Source organism: Camelina sativa, chromosome 3 (assembly GCF_000633955.1).
Source record: "Camelina sativa cultivar DH55 chromosome 3, Cs, whole genome shotgun sequence".
NCBI classification, from domain to species: Eukaryota; Viridiplantae; Streptophyta; class Magnoliopsida; order Brassicales; family Brassicaceae; genus Camelina; species Camelina sativa.
The window spans coordinates 10,290,087-10,311,802 of NC_025687.1; the positions used below are offsets into that span (position 1 = coordinate 10,290,087).

Consider the following 21,716-nt stretch of genomic DNA (forward strand, 5'->3'; position numbering starts at 1 on the left):
ATAAATATAAATTGTATATTCATAAATTACAATGTTTATTTATTTCACATAAAGTTAAAATTTTCAATTATTAAATGAGCTTTTAAATTTTCATTGTTTGGCATACCATTAAAGAAAAAAATTAAAGTTACTTGTTTACCATAAACTACAATGTTGAATAGATTTTTTTGGAAATGAGTTAATATGTATATACATATAACAAGATACAAAAAAAGTAATCAAACGTTTACAAACAGTACATATAAACAAGGTATTATGAGATTTCTGTAAACGAGTAACTATTAAAATATTCTCCAAAATGTAAGAAAATGTCAGTAGTGAAACGATTAACGGTTTATTTCTGTAATTGTTCTCAACAGAATTCGATTTCAGCATGTCACGTTGTTTCGCATAATAAAAATTGAAGTATATATCGGTTCTTATTTGTCCAAGGATATCAAACAAAATAATTCCAAAATGTATGCAAATTTATATACGCGCACTCACTGTATGGCCAACGTTATTTGACTGTAGTGGTCGCTGACAGAGTGTAAAAATTTTGACGTCTATGGAAAAGGAAAAAAAAGGAAAATATTTTATGGGAATTTTATAAATCAAAATTTTATTTTCATGGAAGACACCTTGTAGATAAATATTTTCCTAGCATAAAAAATAACCCATAATATAATGCCTACAATTGGAATTCGGTCAACGTTTGTTATTGTTTTTTATTCAGAATGAAGTTTTAGGATCCGAAAGACGAATATCACTGTTGACAAATTGACATGCATGTACCACCACACAGTTCACACGCACTTGAACAATGTTCGCATACAAAGATTTACCCATCACACGGTACCTCTCACCCATACCTATCATACGAGATGTATATGGTTCATCACTATTACAATACATACAGATTCCTTTTTTGCAACAAAATATGAGCCCCTTATTTCTTGTATCTCTCTTGCTTGTTTTAAAAATCTCATTTTTGCCCTGTTTCATTGATGCCCAAAAAGATTACCCTTTAACCCCAAAATTTTAGTCACAAATTTGCTCATACTTTTTGAATTGTTGTTTATTAATTTCTGCCACTCGGCATTCCTATGTGAAATGAGTTCTAATTAGATTAGAACTTAAAACCAACTAGACTTTTAACCAGTTTGTAACAGTGATGATAACTAGACAGTACGTATATATAGTTTTGAGTACATTTACAACAATGTATTTTCTGCATTTTTTTTTTTGGGTATTAATATCGACTGTTCATGCTTATATGATAATATCAAATTTCCAAATCCGATGGTACACATGTTGTGGGTCTAGATCACTAGATGCATATGATCATACCTCCAAATCTTATATATATATATATTATTTTCTTTTGGGGAAAACCTTCAGATCTTATAAATGAACGAATCGTATCGCTTGCACATTATAGAGTGACCACACGTCCAACTCTATGTGTCCGTGTCACTCTATATAGTATATGTGTCGTTGAATTAAATACTTAATATAGGATAAGATACGAACAAGAGACTCGAATTCTCTTCCTCTCTCTCGTCCACTCACCTATTGTGCATGTATCGATCTCATCATAACCATGACCAACACATTTTCCTCTAGCAACGAAGCAAAACCAATTAGATGCAAAGCAGAAATATGTAGAAACGCAGGAGAAGCTCTAGTGATAGAAGACATCTACGTGGATCCACCTCAAGCTTACGAAGTTAGGATTAAGATTCTATGCACGTCTCTGTGTCACACTGATCTTAGTTTCTGGAAACTGGACTTTGTAAGTTTACACTATATATAACACAAAGTCAACATAGAATCTATTATTCAAATCTTGATTTCACTATCTTTTTTTTTTTTTTGTAACTTTTCCAAGGGACCGCTTTCAAGATTTCCTAGGATTCTAGGCCACGAAGCAGTCGGGTGAATCTTTATATAAACTTCTTTAATTTCAATTTTACACTCTTGATCTTCAAGAATCTACCTAATTACTTGTTACTTCAGTGTGGTCGAGAGCATTGGCGAAAACGTGGATGGATTTAAACAAGGCGACGTCGTTTTGCCAGTGTTTCTACCTTTCTGTGAAGATTGCAGAGACTGCAAGTCTTCAAAAACAAACTGGTGTGAGAGATATGCCGACGATTTCGTATCAAACACAAGAAGATATGGAATGAGTTCTAGATTCAAAGACTCTTCAGCAGTGCCGGCTTGAGCATTATAGAGACCCCGGGGCAAAAAACAGAACAGAACATCTATTACACATAAAAAAAAGTTGTTCACAAAAGGATAGCAAAAAATAAAAGAACGTTTACAAAAAGAAAGCAACAACAATGTCATTTTGCAATTTTTCCTCCAACAGATGTAAATAAACAGTCACACAAAAAAGATAAATTTCCAGTGTGCTCTCCTTTCCTTGCTTTTCTTGTAACTTTGTGCTCTTCTCTGCTTCTAGCTGGCCTTGTAAGCTTGTTTTATCCTTTCCATCTCCATATATATAAACTTTCACATCCTTTCGCACTTGAAAAAAAAACAGAAGCCAATACTCATTCTTGAAAGATATAAAGGATCACAAAATCCTATTTTTACGAGTTTTAGTCAATGCAAAATCATGAATAATAGTTTCAGTATCAATGCTCTCCAATATGTTCTTTTCGATGCACAAGATAGCTAAACCATTCAACCTTTCTTGAGACATTGAAGATCTTAGATAATTTTTCAATAATTTTAGTTTTGAAAAGCTTCTCTCCGCTGAAGCGACTGTCACCGGTATAGTTAACATGATTCTATATGCAATTGAAACATTTGGATAACAACCAATATCTTCAACAAACTCAAGAACTTCAGTAGGTTCCATTGACACATCAGGTAAAGTCGTTTGAAGCACTCTCAATTCTAAAAAAAGATCATCTGAATCAACATCCGACGAGTTACCATGAGAAAAAGTTTTGCATAAGTTACAGCAATGCTCTTGTAAATCACTATCATGTAATGTCTTTAACTTTTTCGAATCAAATAAGAAACCAAAAACACTTTCAAAAGTTTTCATTTGATCAAATCTGGTCTTCACCGAAGTGATTGCCATGTCCACCACAACCAAAAAGTAATTGACTCTAAATGCATCTTCACTAGATTGTATTTCCTCATCCAAACCAATTTCATCAAACTGTTTTTTTCTGAAAACACGACGCTTCTGTGGAAATATAGGATCTACATCCATATCACGAGCAATAGTTTGAGCTATACTCAAACTAGAACTAAACCCTTCATGTCTATACTTCTCAAAAAACAAACACACACCTTGCAATTGTTTTAAAGCATTATCAATGCAAAATGATTTAGACTGTAAATTCTTACTCACTGAGTTAATGGCAAACAAAATATCATACCAAATAACAATGCCAAGGATAAATTCAAAATTATCAAATGCCATGATCAAACTTTCAGCATCACTCTTTGTCATAGCATCATCACAAGACTCATATAATTCCAATAAAGCTGATCTTACTTGTGGAGCTTTGAACCTAATAGCTTTGACACTTTTAATTCGACTCTCCCAACGTGTGTTACACAAAGATTTTACAGTAAAGCAAGGAACATGATCAAGCAAAATTTTCCATCTCTTAGAAGAACTAGAAAATAATGCATATATGCGTTGCACAATTCCAAAGAAAGAAATAGCTTTTACACATGAATGAGCCATATCACTAACCACAAGATTCAGACTATGACAAGCACACGGCATATACAAAGCTTTTGGATTTACATCAAGTAATCGCTTTTGAACACCTTGATGTTTTTCTTTCATGTTAGAACCATTATCATAACCTTGACCTCTAATATTCTCAAAATCAAGAGTACGAGACTTTAAAGCATCTAGTAACTTATCAAAGAGACCTAAACCAATGGTGTCATCCACCTTTAGAAACTCTAAGAAGTACTCTTCTACACTTGCTTTTCTGTTTGATATTTTCACACATCGAATTATCAAAGTCATTTGCTCTTGATGGCTCGCATCCGGTGTGCAATCAAGAATGACAGGAAAGTACCTAGACTCTTTAATGGTTTTAACGATGGAAAGCTGAACATTATGAGCCAAAAGAGAGATAAACTCATTTTGAATATTAAGACCAAGATAATGACAATGAATTTCATGACTATGAATGCGTCTAATATGATCTTGGATTATCAAATCAAATTCTGCAATCATTTCAATAGCACCTAAGAAATTACCATTGTTATCTTGGTAAAGTTTTTCATTTTTTCCACGAAAAGCTAGATTTCTTTTAGCAAGAAATTTTACAACAGCAATTATTCTAGCTAAGACAAACCTCCAACGTTCTTTCTCTTTAGCAATTTCTTTCTGTAGTGGTTTATCAATTGTGAGATTCTTCTCAAATCTAACTTTCAGCTCTTTCCAAGTTTTCATGTTATTCATATGCTATACACTTTTCTCATGATTNCTCATGATCTTTAAGTCTCTCACTAAGATGCTTCCAGTCATTATAACCATCATTAGCTAAAGCAAGCATATTTGAACAATTTCTAGATTTAAACAATTTGCAACAAAAGCAATAAACCTTGTTCACATGTTTGGAGTAAACCAACCAATTTCTGTCACTAGTTTCCCCATTACGCAGCTTCCTAGAATAATAATTATATGAGAAACGCCTCTTGTTTGCATCTAAAGGAAACACAAGATTCAATTCTCTTTGAGGTCATTTTTCAACTAACACATCTCTCATTTTATTATCAAGGTTTTCCCAATACCTTGGATCAAAAATATCAACACGAGAATTTGGGTTTTCACAAACATTTAAACTTTCAACATTAGATGCATTAACCACATTATCATGCTCACTCAAGTGACTACTGTCATCGGGATTATTTATACCACCACCACCAGATTCTGAATTTTCATTAGCACCACCAGATTCTGAATTTTCATTAGCACTTGCTCTTGTCACAAATTTATCTAAAGAGCCTCTTAGTGATTGAACAAACAATTCATCTTGTTTTCTTTTTTTTCTTTTCTGACATCCCGGTTTCTGTCCTGGCATGATGCAATCTTAACTAGATGCAAAGAAAAAAGAAGAATAGCACCTGGATTTTGGGGTTGGGCTATTGGGGAATGAATCTGATTATATGAATGCTAGAAGAACAAATGAACAAATATAAACCTGAAAAAAACAGTTGTTAGTGATTAGCGAGTTCCAATTTTAGAAATTAGAATACAAAATACTAGTTTAGAAAAAAGCAGAGCAAGAATCAAATAGAACATTACTCAAAAACTTGTTGTCTGCTGCTTAACGGCTAGTCGGCTATGGAGATCGCTTGTTGGAAAAAAGAGACTTGTGTGTTGTGGTCATGTGAATGGGGTGGGAAGATGAAAAGCTCCGTACGTAAACATAAAAGACAAAGATCACCGATTCCTTATTTCCACCAATCCCCGTAAATCCTATAAATAACAAAACCAATTTGGCCCAATAATTTAATTTTGATTTTGGCCCATTAACTCATCAAACTTGGATTCTCTCAAACATGTTTTTTTTTCGTTAGCTTATACTTAAAAAAAAAAAACTTGATACATATATAAAGAACTGAATTTTTTTTGTGCCCTCTAATTTGGTGGACTCGGGGTAGTCGCACCAGTTGTCCCCCCATTTATGACGGCACTGCTATGGAGATCGCTTGTTGGAAAAAAGAGACTTGTGTGTTGTGGTCATGTGAATGGGGTGGGAAGATGAAAAGCTCCGTACGTAAACATAAAAGACAAAGATCACCGATTCCTTATTTCCACCAATCCTATAAATAACAAAACCAATTTGGCCCAATAATTTAATTTTGATTTTGGCCCATTAACTCATCAAACTTGGATTCCCTCAAACATGTTTTTCTTTTCGTCAGCTTATACTTAAAAAAAAAAACTTGATACATATATAAAGAACTGAAATTTTTTTTGTGCCCCCTAATTTGGTGGACCCGGGGTAGTCGCACCGGTTGTCCCCCATTTAAGCCGGCACTGCTCTTCAGGAGAAGTTATTCACCATTTTTTCTTTGTCTGAAAGTTTTTCTGAATACACCGTCGTTGATATCGCACATCTTGTCAAAATATCTCCTGAAATCCCCGTTGACAAAGCGGCTTTGCTCAGCTGTGGTGTCTCCACAGGGATCTATTCTTCTCGTAGGGTTGGTATAGATAAATTAGTTATATCCGGGGTGAAAACATAAAAAGAAGTAGAAATTAGGGTTGGAATTGTTATTTATGGAAAAAGTACGAAATTGACATGCATGAGCTGATGGTTATGTCAATTGTCACGTGGAGTAGGAATTGGAGGAGCTTGGAAGGTGGCTAATGTGGAAGAAGGCTCCACCGTTGCAGTGTTTGGCCTTGGTGCTGTTGGACTTGCAGTAATCAATCATTCCTCTCCAATTATATAATACTACCTTTTTTTATATGTGTCCGCTTCAATTATAACTATAACACTACTTTTTTCTTGTATAAAGGAAACAAAAGTACTTTTAACAATAATTTTGTTTTATCAAATTTATATATTAGTAATTAGTTAGTTGTTAATAATAATTTAAATGATTTGGTACAAGGTTGCAGAAGGAGCCAGACTACGTAGGGCCGCGAAGATCATCGGAATTGATACCAATCCTGATAAATTCGAGCTAGGTAAAGTTGTGTTATATATTTTCAGTAGTATTTTTTTTTTTTCGAACAAACAAATGATTTCATTCAATCAAATAGAGCATTACAAGGAGAGGGATAAATTATCCCTAAGTTTAAGACATTACAAGCATAGACTTTCCCCAAAGTCATAAACATAACTAAAGAAATATAGAACATCATGCAAGGGTCCATGAGAACTATGAAACAAATGCAAGATTGGACATTATCGATGAGATCGAGAGATAACAGGTAGGTCACGGTCAAAAGACATTGTGCCGTTGGAAGGAGAAACAGAGCCAAAGAACTCACCAGGGTGAGGATCAATATCAGGGTCGAAATAGTGGCAATGATTCGGGGGCTAAGGGCCCGGGTGATGATTGATAAGATGATGGTGGTTTGAACTGCAGCTAGCATCAAGATTCGACAAGAATAAGTGCAAAGCCATACCATACCAGGTGGTCCCTCTCTGCTATGGAAATGGTGATCAAGAATACCACACAAGGTTAGTAAAAGGTGAGACACTAACGAGTAATATATAGATCTGAGCTTCGAGCAAGAGGATGGTTGCAGGGTATTGGGTTTAGAGACAATCGCCAAAGAAGCTAAGAACAGGTGCAGAGGATAAGTGGAAAGCCAAGACAAAACAGGTGGATCCTTTCTGCCATGATAATGGTGATCAAGAATTCCACACAGGTTTTGTAGTTGGCAAAACACGGACAAGAGAAAAATAGACCTGTGTTTCAGGAACGGGAAAGGTTTCTCGGGTTGAAGGACACCTTGGTAAGTCTGGGATCCAATCAATAAAAACACAAGTAGAGCAATAACCATGGTTCCAACATAACCTTTGTACAACCAAGACAACCTAGCTAAAAGGGTTCTCTGATGCAGTCTTCGGACACCGAGAGTAGCTAAGCAAACTAGGGACAGTCGAAAGTATAACATGGGGTTAGACAGAGGGAACCTGGGCTTTTGGAGGTTGGGCAAGATCGTATGTAAGGCTGATAGGTCGACATAGTTCATCCACCAAAGAGATGTTGTGGATGATTGAATACAATGATGTTCACAGCGACTGACCAAGGAGAGTGAAGGAGGCTTCCTCGTCTCCGGTAAAAGCCGATACAAATCTACCAAGCTCATGGGTTGACTTGTGATTAAGGCGGTGGTCCTGAATCGGAGAAAAATCATGTCTCTGGAGATTTCCTCACCATATGTCGTTTCCGTCTTTGCCTGCCAAGGCTCATGTGACATTGGGAAAGATAGTGCTACAAAGGTGATTGTCATTCCGGATCTAGAAATAAGAGGATAAAGGAACTTGGTTACCGCCAGCAGTGAGGCTGAGTCGTGGTTACAGAAAGGAGAGTTTAACAGTCTCCTCCGCCCTCTGAGGTTGGTGTTGTGCAAGCCTTTGCCTGGATCTGAGTGATTATTAGGGGATTGAGTAGATTGCAAAAGGAGATTCAAAAGGGGAAAAAAGAATTGAAAAGGAGAACTACAGAAACAAAGGGAAAAATAGACGGAATCTAAGGTCGTGGTGTCCCGACGCCAGTGAGTAAGAGCCCCACCGGCGTCGGAGGAAATTGGAGATAGCGGCGCCGCGATACTCTGATTTGGAAAAGAACTAGGGTTGTTGGATAATTTCTTTAAGATAATGTTAAGTGTTTAGCTATAAAATATATATTTCAAGTAGTATATAATTTTGTTTTCATGGGCTTATGCTGCTGACCGCATTGGCGATGATGGTAGTGTTGTCGACGGTAGTAATGTTGGTATGCGTAGTGGTTCACCATCAATGTGTTAACATGCATATGCAAAGCATTTCCACAGAATATACACACTAAACATATTTTCAAATTTCACGTACCTAATTTGTTATTATGTTTAGTCATTTATTATTTCAAATTATTGAAAAATAAATCATATTGTTACTGTGATTAATGTAAATTATCACTTGACAGTAGGTTCTATCAAAGGGAGTAAATTAATTCATCATATATAAAACCTATATTTATTTACATTGAGCAGGTAAAAAATTTGGTCTTACGGATTTCGTCATATGTCGGAGAAAAGAAGATTAGTGAGGTATGCTATCTAATAAACGTCGGAGTAATTAATTAACTTATTCACACATATTAATAAAATCAGAACTAATCTTTTTGTTGGTTAATTATAAAAAAGGTGATTAAAGAAATGACAGGCGGAGGAGTTGACTATAGTTTCGAATGCGTTGGCGTAGCATCTTTACTTACCGAGGCTTTCATCAGCACCCGCACGGTAAGCTTAAACCAGATCATACCAAATTTTCGTCGGTTCAACATCATCAATGGTTTAACAAAATTGGTTTTTACAATTTACAATATTTTCACAGTTAACTAATAATTGTATATAAACAAAACAGGGATCAGGAAAAACGGTAATGTTGGGGATGGAGAAGCATGCAGCGCCAATTAGTTTAGGTAGTTTTGATCTTCTTAGTGGCAGAAGTATTTGCGGAAGCTTGTTTGGTGGTCTGAAAGCTAAACTTGATATTCCTATTCTCTTGGATCACTACTTAAAAAAGGTAATAATTTCATATATAAAGTTATATGGTTACATTTTTGTCCACCTTTATTATGTTTTTGATTTTTTTTCCACCTTTATAATGTTTTCAGGAGATAATTTTTTTTTTTTTTTTTTTAACAAATTGTAGGAGCCCAATCTGGATAGTTTTATCACGCACGAACTGAAATTTCAAGAAATCAATAAGGCTTTCGACTTATTAAAGAGAGGAAAATCTCTCCGATGCATTCTATGGATCGATAAGTGATTTTTTCCTCATCTATCTTTACATTTACTGTTTTACATCTTTTTGTCGATCTTGTATACATTATCTTCCTTTTGCCGTCCAATAAAAGATGTTTTGTTCTTGTACCTTGCAAATTTTGGCTATCAACTAGAGCCATAAACTTATCTTTGGCATTATATCTTTGGCAGTACAAATCCCTTAAAGTTGTGTTTTCTGATGGTGACAACTGACAGGTATTAGATGGTTACATCACATGTTGTACTTTGTACAAATATTATCGTGTGAAATTCAAATCTCTGATACATTCAATCGCTTCAAAGCATTTATAGAAAACGTTTGCTGTCAGTTCTAGTAAAAAAAACACTCTTTTTTTTTGTGTTTATAGTAGACGTAACCAACGTATGTGAGTAAAAGTTTTGTTCACATCTAATTGTAACAAACGTAAAATTTAATTTAAATGGTTTAAAGGTGGCTTCTAGCTTTGTAATATATCCACCAAGTTCGAAGTTTAAAGGTCCCCTTCCTTTTCTCGTTATAAGAAACATAATGGTTGGATTCTAATTTATTTTGTGAAAAATTTGACAAAATCACGGAAAGTGAATAAGTGATTTTTTTTTAAGATTTTTTTTTTTTTTAACAAACTTTTTTTTTTAAGAATTGCTAGAGAATATTCTATATTTTTGCTGATTAGTTTTTTAAATCTTGTAAAATGCTCCAAACAATCTATGTATTTTTGTGATACTTTCCATGATTTTATTCTGTGAAGAAAATGTATAAAATCATGTATCAATAACATAATAATTGAAATCATTAATAATCCTAGATTCTTTTGTTTTAATTGAATAACACAAAACTTTAATGATTTTATAAAAGTTTGAATCCAATAACTCTATTTTATTAAGATTTTAAATGACTTTCTACAAATCAAAAACTAATAATACTAAACTTTAATAGATTTACCAAAATTTTGATCTGATAATAATATATTCTTCATAACAATTAAAGTCATTAAAACTATATTCAACATCTCAAATCAATAACCTCCACTAATAATTGTTTGTTAGGAAAAAAAAACTATTGATAAAAACTAGGGAATCTTTTTGGAGAGACAATATAAGAAGAAACCATATACTCTCTCTCTCATATCACTCCATCATAATCCATAAATCACCATGGAAAAGGCTTCATTCTCCAGCACCCAAGGAAAGCCAATCCGATGCAAAGCAGCAATCTTACGAAAAGCAGGAGAACCATTGGTGATAGAAGAGATCCAAGTTGATCCACCAAGAGCTTATGAAGTTAGGATTAAGATCTTATGCACTTCTCTATGTCACACCGATCTTACTTTCTCGAAACTAGACAGTGTAATTTCTTTTTACATTATATTGCAAACTCAACGCATAATCTACCCTTCAAAAGTCGATTTTAGCTAATCCTTTGAAGTTTTATCCAGGGACCGCTTGCTAGGTTTCCTAGGATTCTAGGACACGAAGCAGTCGGGTGAACATTCATATACATACCCTTCTTTCATTTCAGTTTTTTTTTATCAAATCTTGATCTTCAAGAATCTGCCTAATTACTTTGTTATCTAGTGTGGTCGAGAGTATTGGAGAAAACGTGGATGGATTCAAACAAGGCGACGTCGTTTTGCCAGTTTTTCACCCTCACTGTGAAGAATGCAAAGACTGCAAATCTCCAAAGAGCAACTGGTGCAAAAGTTTTACCAACGATTTCTTATCAAACACTAGACGATACGGAATGAGTTCTAGATTCAAAGACTCTTCGGGAGAAGATATTCACCATTTTCTTTTTGTCTCGAGTTTTACTGAATACACCGTCGTAGATATAGCACATCTCGTTAAAATCTCCTCGGAGATTCCCGTTCACAAAGCGGCCTTGCTCGGTTGTTGTGTTTCCACAGGTTAATTATCTTGACTTCATATTCGTGTAGGGTTGATTTTGATAGTTTTTAATTTTTATTTGAGGCGAAAACATTAACTTAAGTAAAGGGGTGGAATAAAATAATTATTACACTTTGTTAGAAGTTTGATAATAATATGGGCTGTAGGAGTTGGAGCTGTGTGGAAGGTAGCTGATGTGGAGGAAGGTTCCACTGTCGCTATCTTTGGCCTTGGTGCTGTTGGACTTGCGGTACATTTACAAATATCTAATGATTTTTTTCTAAAGTAGTTTATTGTAAATCATATTCTCTCAGTTTATTTTTACTTGTCATTCTTTGTTTTTTATTACTTGTTGTTTTGTATTTATGATGCAATTTTATGTATTAAATTTTTAATTTTACCCATAACTTTTAGATTATTAATTACTTATATCAAATGAAATAGTGTATTAATGAGGGATAAAATAGAAAAGTTAATTGTTTTCTTAATATGTGTGAAATTGTCTAGAATGACAAGTAATATAAAACGGAGCGAGTAGTCATTAGTCATATGATTTAAGAGATAATAATTATTAAAAAAAATGATTTGCTAAACAGGTTGCCGAAGGCGCCAGGCTCCGCGGGGCTGCAAAGGTCATCGGTGTGGATCTCAATCCCGACAAATTTGAAATAGGTTAGGTTGGTCATTTTTTTTTTGGACATATATATATAACCTACATGTTGTATAAGTGGTTGTTCAAAAAAGAATAACATGTTGTATAAGTTTGTCTTGTTATGTTTCATATAGATATAGTATAGCATTACACTTTTGGATATTTAGACACCTTAAATTAATTACTAATGTTGCCATGTTGGAGGAGTAGGTAAACAATTCGGGATCACGGACTTCGTTAACCCTGCTTTGTGTGGAGAGAAGAAAACTAGCCAAGTGTGTTGATCATTTACACTACTTTATACAAAGTTTGCTAACTTATATGATTCGCAACATGCAGAAAGAAAATTAATTAATCTATTTTATAAATTATGAAAAAGGTGATTAACGATATGACAGAAGGAGGAGTTGACTACAGTTTTGAATGTATTGGTTTAGCTTCCTTGATGGAAGAGGCTTTCAATAGCACTCGACCGGTACGCTTTCTAATTCGTTATAATTAGCATCATTACATGGATAAACCAAAATCAAGTTTCCTAATTAATTTTTATTTTCAGGGATCGGGTAAAACGGTAGTATTGGGGATGGAACAAAAGGCTATGCCAATCAGCTTGGGTAGTTATGATCTTCTTAGAGGCAGAACTATATGCGGAACATTATTTGGCGGTATGAAACCCAAACTTGATATTCCCATTCTCGTGGATCGTTATTTAAAAAAGGTACAAACATTCATTTATTTATGGTTACACAAAAAGTATTTTAGTTGCACTATACGTTATAATACACATGTGGAGTTTATAATATTCTTTTAATAAAAAAAAACCATGCAGGAGCTAAATTTGGATGGTCTAATTACACACGAAATAAAGTTTGAGGAAATTAACAAAGCTTTCGATTTATTGGCGGAAGGAAACACTATCCGTTGCATTCTATGGATGGATACATAATTTTACCAAAACATGGATGGTAATAAAGAAGAATAAAAATTGCAAATGGATGGATAAATTTCTTTAAAAAAATGTAATTTATTTTGTTGAAGATTTGCTAAACAATTACATTGTGCTATCATCAATGGTTATAAACGGTGTGAATTGTGTGATTTGTTTGTACATTCTCCAAAATTATTCACTCAAAATTTTACTGTAATTACAAGACTTAAGAGAAGTAACATTTGTTCTTCTACCAAAAAAAAAAAAAAAAAAGTAACAGTTTCATTCTGAGAGTATATTGGGCCTAAAGCGGGCTCTATAAAACAGGCCCAATTCAAACCAAAACAAAACACAGTCGTTTTCGTGGGTAAAAGGACATAGCCAGATAGATCCTAGAGAGAAGAAAGCTTAAACCTAACAAATCTCTCAAGAGTGTTTGTTTGTTTGTTGGGTTGTGTGGTGTGTTTATCATCAAAAAGATTCTTGTCTTCTCCGATCCTCGTCGCTCTCCAGTCTCCTGAAGAATCTCCAAGTTTTTTGAACCACGCATCTTCAATGGCTACTGCTCAAACTCCATCTCTCTCCGAGGTTATTCTTCTTCATCTTTAAACCTCATTTCTCATTTGCTCTATGTTCTGTAATCTCGCCGATCCTCAGTATTTCATCTGGAGATCTCTCTATTGTTCGATCTAGTGAAGAAGAATGAGCTGATGATTCCTTTATGATCCTTTCGTTTTTTTTGAATTTGATTTTGTTAGATCTTGATTTCATCATCTCAGAACGAGCTTAAATTAGGTTTCTTTCTCTCTTCAATACGTATTAGGGTTTTCCATTTCTCGATCGAGTTACAAAAGTCTATTGCTTTGAACAAGTCAACATGTTAGCTTTTAGATGAGCTTTGAACAAAAAAAAAATCCATTTTTTTTTTGTTTTGTTCATTGTAAATGACATTTTTACAGCTTATAGAATGGTCGTGTTGAGTGATTTGCATCGGTTATGTTGGTATTTCATTTGGTCTGAAACCTGGAAACGGTTGGTGATTTATGTGGCAGCAATATCATTTGGAGAAAGATGTGAAGCAAGATACTACTAGTGCCAAGCCTGTGGAAGTGAAAGAGGTGACACCAGAAGTTACTACTACACAAGTTGAAGAGGTTACTACGGAACAAGCTAAGGAAGAAGAATCTCCTGTTGAGGAAGCGGTTTCTGCGGTTGAAGAGAAGGTTGAATCTTCTCCTGCTTCAACTGAAGTGACTTCTGACGCTCCTCCTGCTGTAACGGAAGACAATGCTGAGGAGACTCCTGCTGTTGCTGAAGAAAATAATGACGAAAACACTAGTGAAGAAGTTGCTGAGGAAACTCCTGATGAGATCAAGGTATATATTGTAGTACCCATCCACCAAAAAAGATGCGCTTGCTCTTCGTTCTCTCTTTGTGAGTAACTACTGATCAAGTTGTCTCATTTTTTTACAGCTTGAGACAGCTCCTGCTGATTTCCGTTTCCCAACAACAAACCAAACTAGGCATTGTTTCACTCGTTACATTGAATATCACAGGTAAAAAAAACTCAATGTTCTGCTATGATTACTCCTTGTTTTCTTAAATTTGTTTATCTTCTTATGTCTTAAGTCTTCTGATTGTTTACTCATCTCCAGATGTGTAGCTGCTAAGGGTGATGATGCTCCAGAATGCGATAAGTTTGCAAAGTTTTATCGATCTCTTTGCCCCAGCGAATGGGTATATACCTTCCATTAGCTTTCTTCACTCTTTCAGTAGTTCCAGTGACTTTTAGACAATGCTGATTAGTTACAAAATGACCTTTAGATAGACGGTTTCACTGTTATGAGATTACAAATTGTCATGAACTTACTTCTGATTCCTTTTGGGATGTTTTTTTCCTTACTGCTTCTTATTATTGCAAAATATATCTTTTGTGTGTTTGTAGGTTGATAGGTGGAACGAACAAAGAGAGAATGGAACATTCCCTGGTCCTCTTTAAGACAAGTCTCCTAAAGAAGAATCATAAGCCATCATTCCTCTTTGCTGTTACCTTCATGATGTCTCCGAGTTATACTGCAGAGTTTAATAAGATTTTACAAAACCAGCACTTCTGGTTTCCCATCATCATAAAATGTGAGAATTTAACAAAACTTTATTATCTCAAATTTTTCTCTTATATATGAGTTTTGAAGATCATCTGATTCTGTTATGTTGTTCTTCCTGATTATGCTTTCCCATGGCAAGCTTCATTTCAATTCTTAGTGCCTGAAGACATATGTCTTCTGTTTCTCTAAGGTTGCATATAGAATATTTTGTCATTATCATTCCAATCATAAGAAAACATTGGAAGACATTGATTGTTGGATATTAAAAGCTAAGTATTATCAAAGAATCTCAAATCACCAAACTGTTTCATCATAGAATTTAATAGATTCATATTTTCACGTTTTCAGAAAAAAATTGGTTTCTTTATATCACTAATCACCAAACTGTTAGATCACATAACAAGTAGTTCATCAACCAGACGTAGCTAATTCACTATAATGCTATAACCTATATATAGTATGCCTAATAACTATCAAAATATGAAACTTTATCACCAATGCTAAAAAGCATGCAAAATCCTAGCGTCATGTCCATTAATGGATTTTCTGGCAGAGACAGTCCGGTAATGGATTTTCATAGAAGGATTCCTCAGAACGGTGTCTCTCCAAACCTTTTGTTCCCGAAACTGGCCCTTTTCGCCTCCTTGGTGATCCTTGTCTGTATTTAACCACAACAATTAGAGTCACTATTATAAGAACAAGATATAAAGTTTGGTCTTGACTTACCGAGTTTTGTGAATCTCTATAATTCGTTCAAACACTTTGAGGTTATCTTTTTCAGCTCCCTTTCCAATTTTGTCTATCAACCTCACAATGCCTTTCCTGTGCTCGCAAATATCAACAAAATGTAAGCAACCAAAATTCCATGACTTAAAAACCAAAACAAAACACTATTTTCACCTCTCCGGAGAGATAGTTTTCCGGTGACCAAGATAGCGGCGATGCCCTTCAACAGCTCTCGCCATGTTTCCGCTATATGACGGAATAAAAACATCGCTTTCGACGGAAACAATATAGTCAAGTGCAGCCATTTGAGTTGAGTGGTTCATAAAAGGCTTAAGCTCTTCTCTTGTTGCCAATTTTTCCTATCATTACCAAAATAAAAGTCTTCAGTATTTTTATTCAGTCCCATTAGTAACTACTAACTACTGATCATTATAACCAAAAGGCTTGATACTTTGTAACAATACCTTACTCATTAACATGGAGAAACGAGAGCGTAAATCAGCTAACCGAGACTCACCACCGTAAATCTCACCAGCAGCTATATATATTGGTGTGTTTGATGAATATCCAAGAGCTGTTAGAAAAATTCCAACTTCTTTTGGAGTCAATGGGCAATACCCTTTGAGCCTTTGTACTCTTCCATCAATGTCTTTCACTTTCCAGTACGCTGTATTCTTCCTAAACACGTAATCTTATTATTCAAATATATAGCAACCCGCCAGCAAAACACAGAAAAGAAAACTATAGTTTGTTTTGGTTAACCTTATCTTCCTAAGCTCAGCAGCTTCATGAGCGGATAAACCGTGGTTGCAGCCGCTGAAAGCTAACATATCTTTCTCGAATCTCAAATGCAACGCGACGTATAGACCATAAGACCTCATCCTATCAACCAAAAGCTGCAACATTTATCATTAAAAAAAAAATTAGTAACAAAATGTATAATGTTAGAGAGGAAGATAATGTCATATGAGATGGTTATAGGTAGAATCAACAGTTTTACCTGTCCCATTGATTTGATTTTAGTAGAGAAACGTAGAGCCTCGTAGCAAGAACGGCAACGCAGCTTCTGGATATCTGGTGGTAGATTGTTGTTTGCTAGACGAGAATCGGATTTAGCGGCTCGGATCACCTTGTATTCATCCCACATGCTAGCTATCTCATTTTTGTAGTAACTCAATCCTGAGTAGCTTTTGAAATGCTTAACCACCTTTGTGAGTCCATCAATACCTTTTGGAAGCTTCTTGATGACTTTTACATCTTTAGATAGAGCATTGATGAAGTGATCTTCATCAAACACATCCGAGAATTTGCTATTTTGATTCGGACCAATCCAAAAAGCAGAACAAAAACAGGTGAAAACAGGATATAGAAAATATGCTAAGACAAGAAGAAGAAGTAACATGGAGCTCACCTAGTATCCTGCCAGAAAGATCGTTTATCGAGCTCTGGGACTACAAGTGTCGCATTTATAATACGGGCTATAGCTACCATGTCACATATCTGGAAAAAGAATGATTCAACCACAAGTGTTTCATACTTAGGAGTGCAAAGAAACATAAAGTGTAGTATAACTACATACTTACCCCAGCACGCATCTGGTTAAGACCGCCATTCGTGTGAACAAGAAGATAGCCTCTAGATTCCAATTGAGCTGGCGAACCAGATAAACCCGAGGATCATGAGTCAAACTAACAACACAAGACTACAAAAAGAAACCAAACCAGACATGCATTTTTAAGTTTGCTCACATGTGTAACTAGGAGTGGTGTTGACACAAGGGACAAAATTGCGGTTGTGTGGAGGTTTCCAAAGCATGTCGAAATCCGGTATCTCGCTTGTAATGTTCAACTGTCAAATCTAAATGAGTGAAAAACACGAAAGAGGCATGATCCTTCTAATCAAAGCAATCGAAAATTTTCTTCTAGTGTTCTTACGTTAGCACATCCTTGCAATCACCAAACATAGTATTCACTCTGGAAACGTGCTCTACGACTAAAACAAACATTTGTATATATACTTATAGGCATTGTCTTCTCTGCTTCTACTCTTTTTCAAGAAACAATCCCATCATCACAAGATATTTTGCTTTTCTCAATTACTACTAAATTAGCCACTGATGATTTTACTTACAAGCAACTAATTTTAGGCATTCGATAAGTAGCACCAAGAATCAAAATGTGAAAAAAAAAAAAATTCAAACCTTGGAATAAGAAGAAGGGCTTGTCAAGATAAGAGGAAGAATTAGCTTGGTGTTGTTGATGAGTTCCGATGTTATACTCTGATACTCAACCTCATTGTTCTGAATTTTGAAATAAGAATCAGCCATACGTTAAAAAGAAACCATACTGATAGCCAAAGTTCAAAACTTACTTTACTAACTCCAAACAAGAAAATCTCAAGAACAACATAAAAATTGAACCTTTGATTTGGTGATAAGAGTTGCTTCGTTCGATTCAAGATGAGATAGGTTCCTCGATAAACTCTGTTCTGTGATAGATTTGTTGTAATCGATGATATCTCCTCGCTGTCTAACAAAGAATCAAATCAAGAAACTATCCAATCTCAGAAACAGAGTTAATAACACTGATGTACCCCAAAACAACGACGACCAAAATAAAATAAAGATGGTTTTGGTTACGGACGCGAGTGTTGTGGTGGCTATGGTGGAACCTTGGGAGTCTATTCAAAGGAGCAACGTAATAGTGTACGGTGAGAAAGCCAAGTAACGTCATTGCGCATATGGCGCATATTAGAACCCTCCGTATCACAACCGCCACCACAACCGTCTTCCTCCGGCGTCGCATTCTGTTAGAACGATCCAAACGACTACATTCAAGAAAACAAACCGGTCTTCAAAGAAAAGATTCAAGAAAAAAACGGATCTTGATCTTCATTGTTTTTGTTTTGTTTTGTTTGGTTTTGTGAGTAAATGAACTTTCTATTTGTGGAAGTAGAGAGAGAGATGTATTAGCCGCAAAAGGGAAGTAAGAGTGGTCTAATGCACAAAACTCGACGATCTTTTATTTTTCAAATTTTGGTTGGTTCTTTTGTGTTCTATTTTAAGAGTTGAGAAGGGTCACGTGACGTTTGACCTGATCTTAGAGAAGGAAACGTTATTTGTTATTCTGCCGTGGAGACGATTTCTAATTTTGTCAATGGGGACAAAGTCGTAACCTACGAATCTCAATTTATTGCGATCAACAAGATTTAATCCACATCGTGGATCCATCTCAGTAACACTAAGCATTGGATCCTAAAAACACGTAAATATATATATATATATATATATATATATATATATTGTAAGAGTGATTCCAGAGTTGTATTTTACTGAGACAAATCAAATAACATGTATTCTAATGTTTAAAATAGTAACGATAGCAATTTCAACGGATTAATCTGTCTGTATACTCAATTATTTTATTTTTAGACTACACACTGGATTTATGTGAGAAAATTCCATAAAGATATACCAACTATAGTATCTATAACAAATAATTTAGTGTATTTTTATGAAATTTTTCCTGATACAAATATTTATATACTAAGTGATGACTCATATACCACTTTTTAACTTTTTCATGTTTTTAAAACATGATTTTATTATCCTTTCACCATCAAACATTAATCAAAAAGACAAAACTTTACGTTTTTTTTTTTTCGAAAGTGATTCCGCAATTCACTATTTATTTTTGAAACGGAGTGCTGTTTATGTCAGCAATTGGAATGAAACTTATTAGCTACATTAATCCATGAAATACGAATGATAGCTAATTCTCTCTTAAGGCAAGCCATAAATCAGCTGAAAATTGAATTGGGTTTAAATGGCAAGCATTATAGGAATTAGAGAAATAAAGATGAACATGATGGAAGAAGATGCTAGGAAAAGAATTTTCTTCACTCATTCTTCTTAAATTTCTGTGAACAAGTTCATTATTTTCATATGGGATAAAAGGTCTCCGGTGGGTTTTCATATTTTCCCGGAGATATTTTGGGTCACATAAGAAGACCACATTCATACTCCCACGATAGGAGTTCTACCCATATAATCCGGGAAGTCCCCAATATCTATGGGTTCATGTTTTTAATTTTTTAATTTACTTGTTTTCAAAATAAATTGGATATTCGCTAGGATTGACAAAAGTTGAATAACCTCGTGTAGTTTAATTCTTCCATGACATTCGAATCCAATGTAATATGGTCTTCGACCGTTGATAATATCGGTATATTATATCTTATAATTTGGTTTTCATATAATTTATATGTTAAAGAAATCGATAATGATAACAATAACATATAAAATCATCAACTAGGTAAAATCTCATGAACAATGTCATGTTTAAAAAATGGACGATATGCAAGAAATATCAACTAAACAAAACATGCGTTACATAACTTACAAAATAGCCAATAAGGTCCATTTTGTATCGACATGGTACGGACTACGGAGAAAACTAGAAGAATCATATAACACGTCACGTGGGTAAGAACAAACAGTCACAGAAAGAGAGAATGTACGTTCGTGGAAAGTGTGGCTGAGTCATCAGATCACTTGCTCAGAGACATGAACTGGCCACTTCAGTTGTATGTCTGTGTACAACCCACTAACTCGGTCTTTTAACATTTAGCCACCACAATGCATGAATCAAATCTCTTGTTGCATTATTAATTTAAAACATTAAAACAGTAGTTATTATTAATACTCCCATGGTCAACGTAACAGACAGGTTTTAAGGTAAGATTAGTGAATTGTGATCCAGCAAATTCAAATGTTTGTGTAAGAATAGTAATTTTCCAAGTTCCAAGTAAATTACAAATACTCTTTTAGGTTTCTTGGATACTACAAATATGAAAAAGTTACATGGTTCCGCTTGTGCGGATTATATGAATGGAATTAGTACCGTTTAAAGTAATTTAATTGCATTTATGTAAGTATTATGGTAAGCTACTTATTAAAATTAGACCAGCTGTAATACCAAACCTGAATGAATGAGCACGACACGTCTTTGTCCTCTAACCGTACATTAATTGTACCTGCCAGATGTGTAATGTCTTGTGCTAGCTAACCAATCACAGCCTTCGTCTGCATTCTCTGGTTTTTTTTTTTCTTAGTTCTCACATTTTATTCATATCAAATTACGAAAGCACACCGTAAATAAATCTCATTCTCCGGTGAAATTGAAGAGATTTTTTAAAAAATCTTTCTAGTATGTAAATAAACTTTTTAAGTAATCGTAACTTATTGATTGGATCATCTTGTAATTTTCTTTTAAAAAAGTGATTACTTTTTACTCTGTATTCTTTTTGTCAAGATTTTTCACTCTATTTTTAAGGGTGAAGAAACAGAGAAGAACAAATTAATATATTAAACCAAAAATGTGGTAAATAATTACAGAAATAATCTAGAGAGGAAGCTTTGTTTCTTGACAGGCTTCTTCTTCTTCTTCTTATTAACAACGATCTCACTATATCTATGTTGCAAAGGAGATCGACAAGAAGAGACAGAAGAGTAATAAGAAGAGATAACCGTCGCAGAATAATCTGATTCTGAGTCTGAAGAAGCAGAGGAGCAAGAAGACACCGTCTTAGCTAAAGAAGATGCGCTCATGCTTGAACTATAGTCATGGAAATCGCTAGACAACTTGGAGAGACTCTCGTGGAGACAAAGGGAACAGATTCCAGGAGATTGTCTGTGCTTCGGATGTTTCTTGCATGAGTAAACGTAGTCTGAAGATGAATCTGATCTCTGCTTCACCGTATGATTCTTTGGTTTTGAGTCTGTTGTTCTCATTGATCTTCTGTTTCTGCTACTGATGAGGAAAACGTTTGCCATTGTTGAAGTTGTGGTGACCTGATTTGGTTTTTCTTTTTCTTTCCTTCTTGCCGTTTCGTGTGAGTTTATAGTGTTCATTTATAGGTGCTTGCTTCGCTGGTTATGATCTTTATTTGGTGTTT

At 34.7% G+C, this 21,716-nt stretch overlaps 6 protein-coding genes and 1 long non-coding RNA gene across 7 annotated transcripts; 4 read left to right on the forward strand and 3 right to left on the reverse strand.

The window, feature by feature from the left end:
* Positions 1,483-2,503, forward strand: LOC104776362 (alcohol dehydrogenase-like 1). The gene is made up of 3 exons (XM_010500409.2): positions 1,483-1,774; positions 1,871-1,917; positions 1,999-2,503. Exons 1-3 carry the CDS (start codon positions 1,583-1,585, stop codon positions 2,204-2,206), a joined length of 447 nt encoding a protein of 148 aa, XP_010498711.1. The 5' UTR covers positions 1,483-1,582; the 3' UTR covers positions 2,207-2,503.
* LOC104778824 (zinc finger MYM-type protein 1-like) lies at positions 2,561-4,420 on the reverse strand. Its single transcript, XM_010503252.1, has one exon. It carries the CDS (start codon positions 4,418-4,420, stop codon positions 2,561-2,563), a length of 1,860 nt encoding a protein of 619 aa, XP_010501554.1.
* LOC104776364 lies at positions 6,318-9,437 on the forward strand. Its single transcript, XR_766123.2, has 5 exons — positions 6,318-6,402; positions 6,595-6,670; positions 8,843-8,938; positions 9,063-9,224; positions 9,354-9,437. It is a non-coding gene; the product is annotated as an uncharacterized LOC104776364 (long non-coding RNA).
* Positions 10,546-13,100, forward strand: LOC104776365 (alcohol dehydrogenase-like 2). The gene is made up of 9 exons (XM_010500410.2): positions 10,546-10,813; positions 10,903-10,949; positions 11,042-11,370; positions 11,518-11,600; positions 11,947-12,022; positions 12,213-12,277; positions 12,382-12,477; positions 12,559-12,720; positions 12,832-13,100. Exons 1-9 carry the CDS (start codon positions 10,622-10,624, stop codon positions 12,946-12,948), a joined length of 1,167 nt encoding a protein of 388 aa, XP_010498712.1. The 5' UTR covers positions 10,546-10,621; the 3' UTR covers positions 12,949-13,100.
* LOC104776366 (cytochrome c oxidase subunit 6b-1) lies at positions 13,311-15,281 on the forward strand. Its single transcript, XM_010500411.1, has 5 exons — positions 13,311-13,518; positions 13,983-14,306; positions 14,404-14,486; positions 14,586-14,667; positions 14,876-15,281. Exons 1-5 carry the CDS (start codon positions 13,486-13,488, stop codon positions 14,927-14,929), a joined length of 576 nt encoding a protein of 191 aa, XP_010498713.1. The 5' UTR covers positions 13,311-13,485; the 3' UTR covers positions 14,930-15,281.
* Positions 15,404-18,829, reverse strand: LOC104776367 (uncharacterized protein At1g04910-like). The gene is made up of 12 exons (XM_010500412.1): positions 18,404-18,829; positions 18,181-18,285; positions 17,962-18,060; positions 17,510-17,609; positions 17,345-17,412; positions 17,173-17,261; positions 16,762-17,071; positions 16,524-16,657; positions 16,226-16,439; positions 15,936-16,120; positions 15,762-15,857; positions 15,404-15,693 (listed from the first exon to the last, which is right to left on the reverse strand). Exons 1-12 carry the CDS (start codon positions 18,563-18,565, stop codon positions 15,570-15,572), a joined length of 1,686 nt encoding a protein of 561 aa, XP_010498714.1. The 5' UTR covers positions 18,566-18,829; the 3' UTR covers positions 15,404-15,569.
* Positions 21,103-21,709, reverse strand: LOC104776370. Its single transcript, XM_010500417.2, has one exon. It carries the CDS (start codon positions 21,670-21,672, stop codon positions 21,151-21,153), a length of 522 nt encoding a protein of 173 aa, XP_010498719.1. The 5' UTR covers positions 21,673-21,709; the 3' UTR covers positions 21,103-21,150.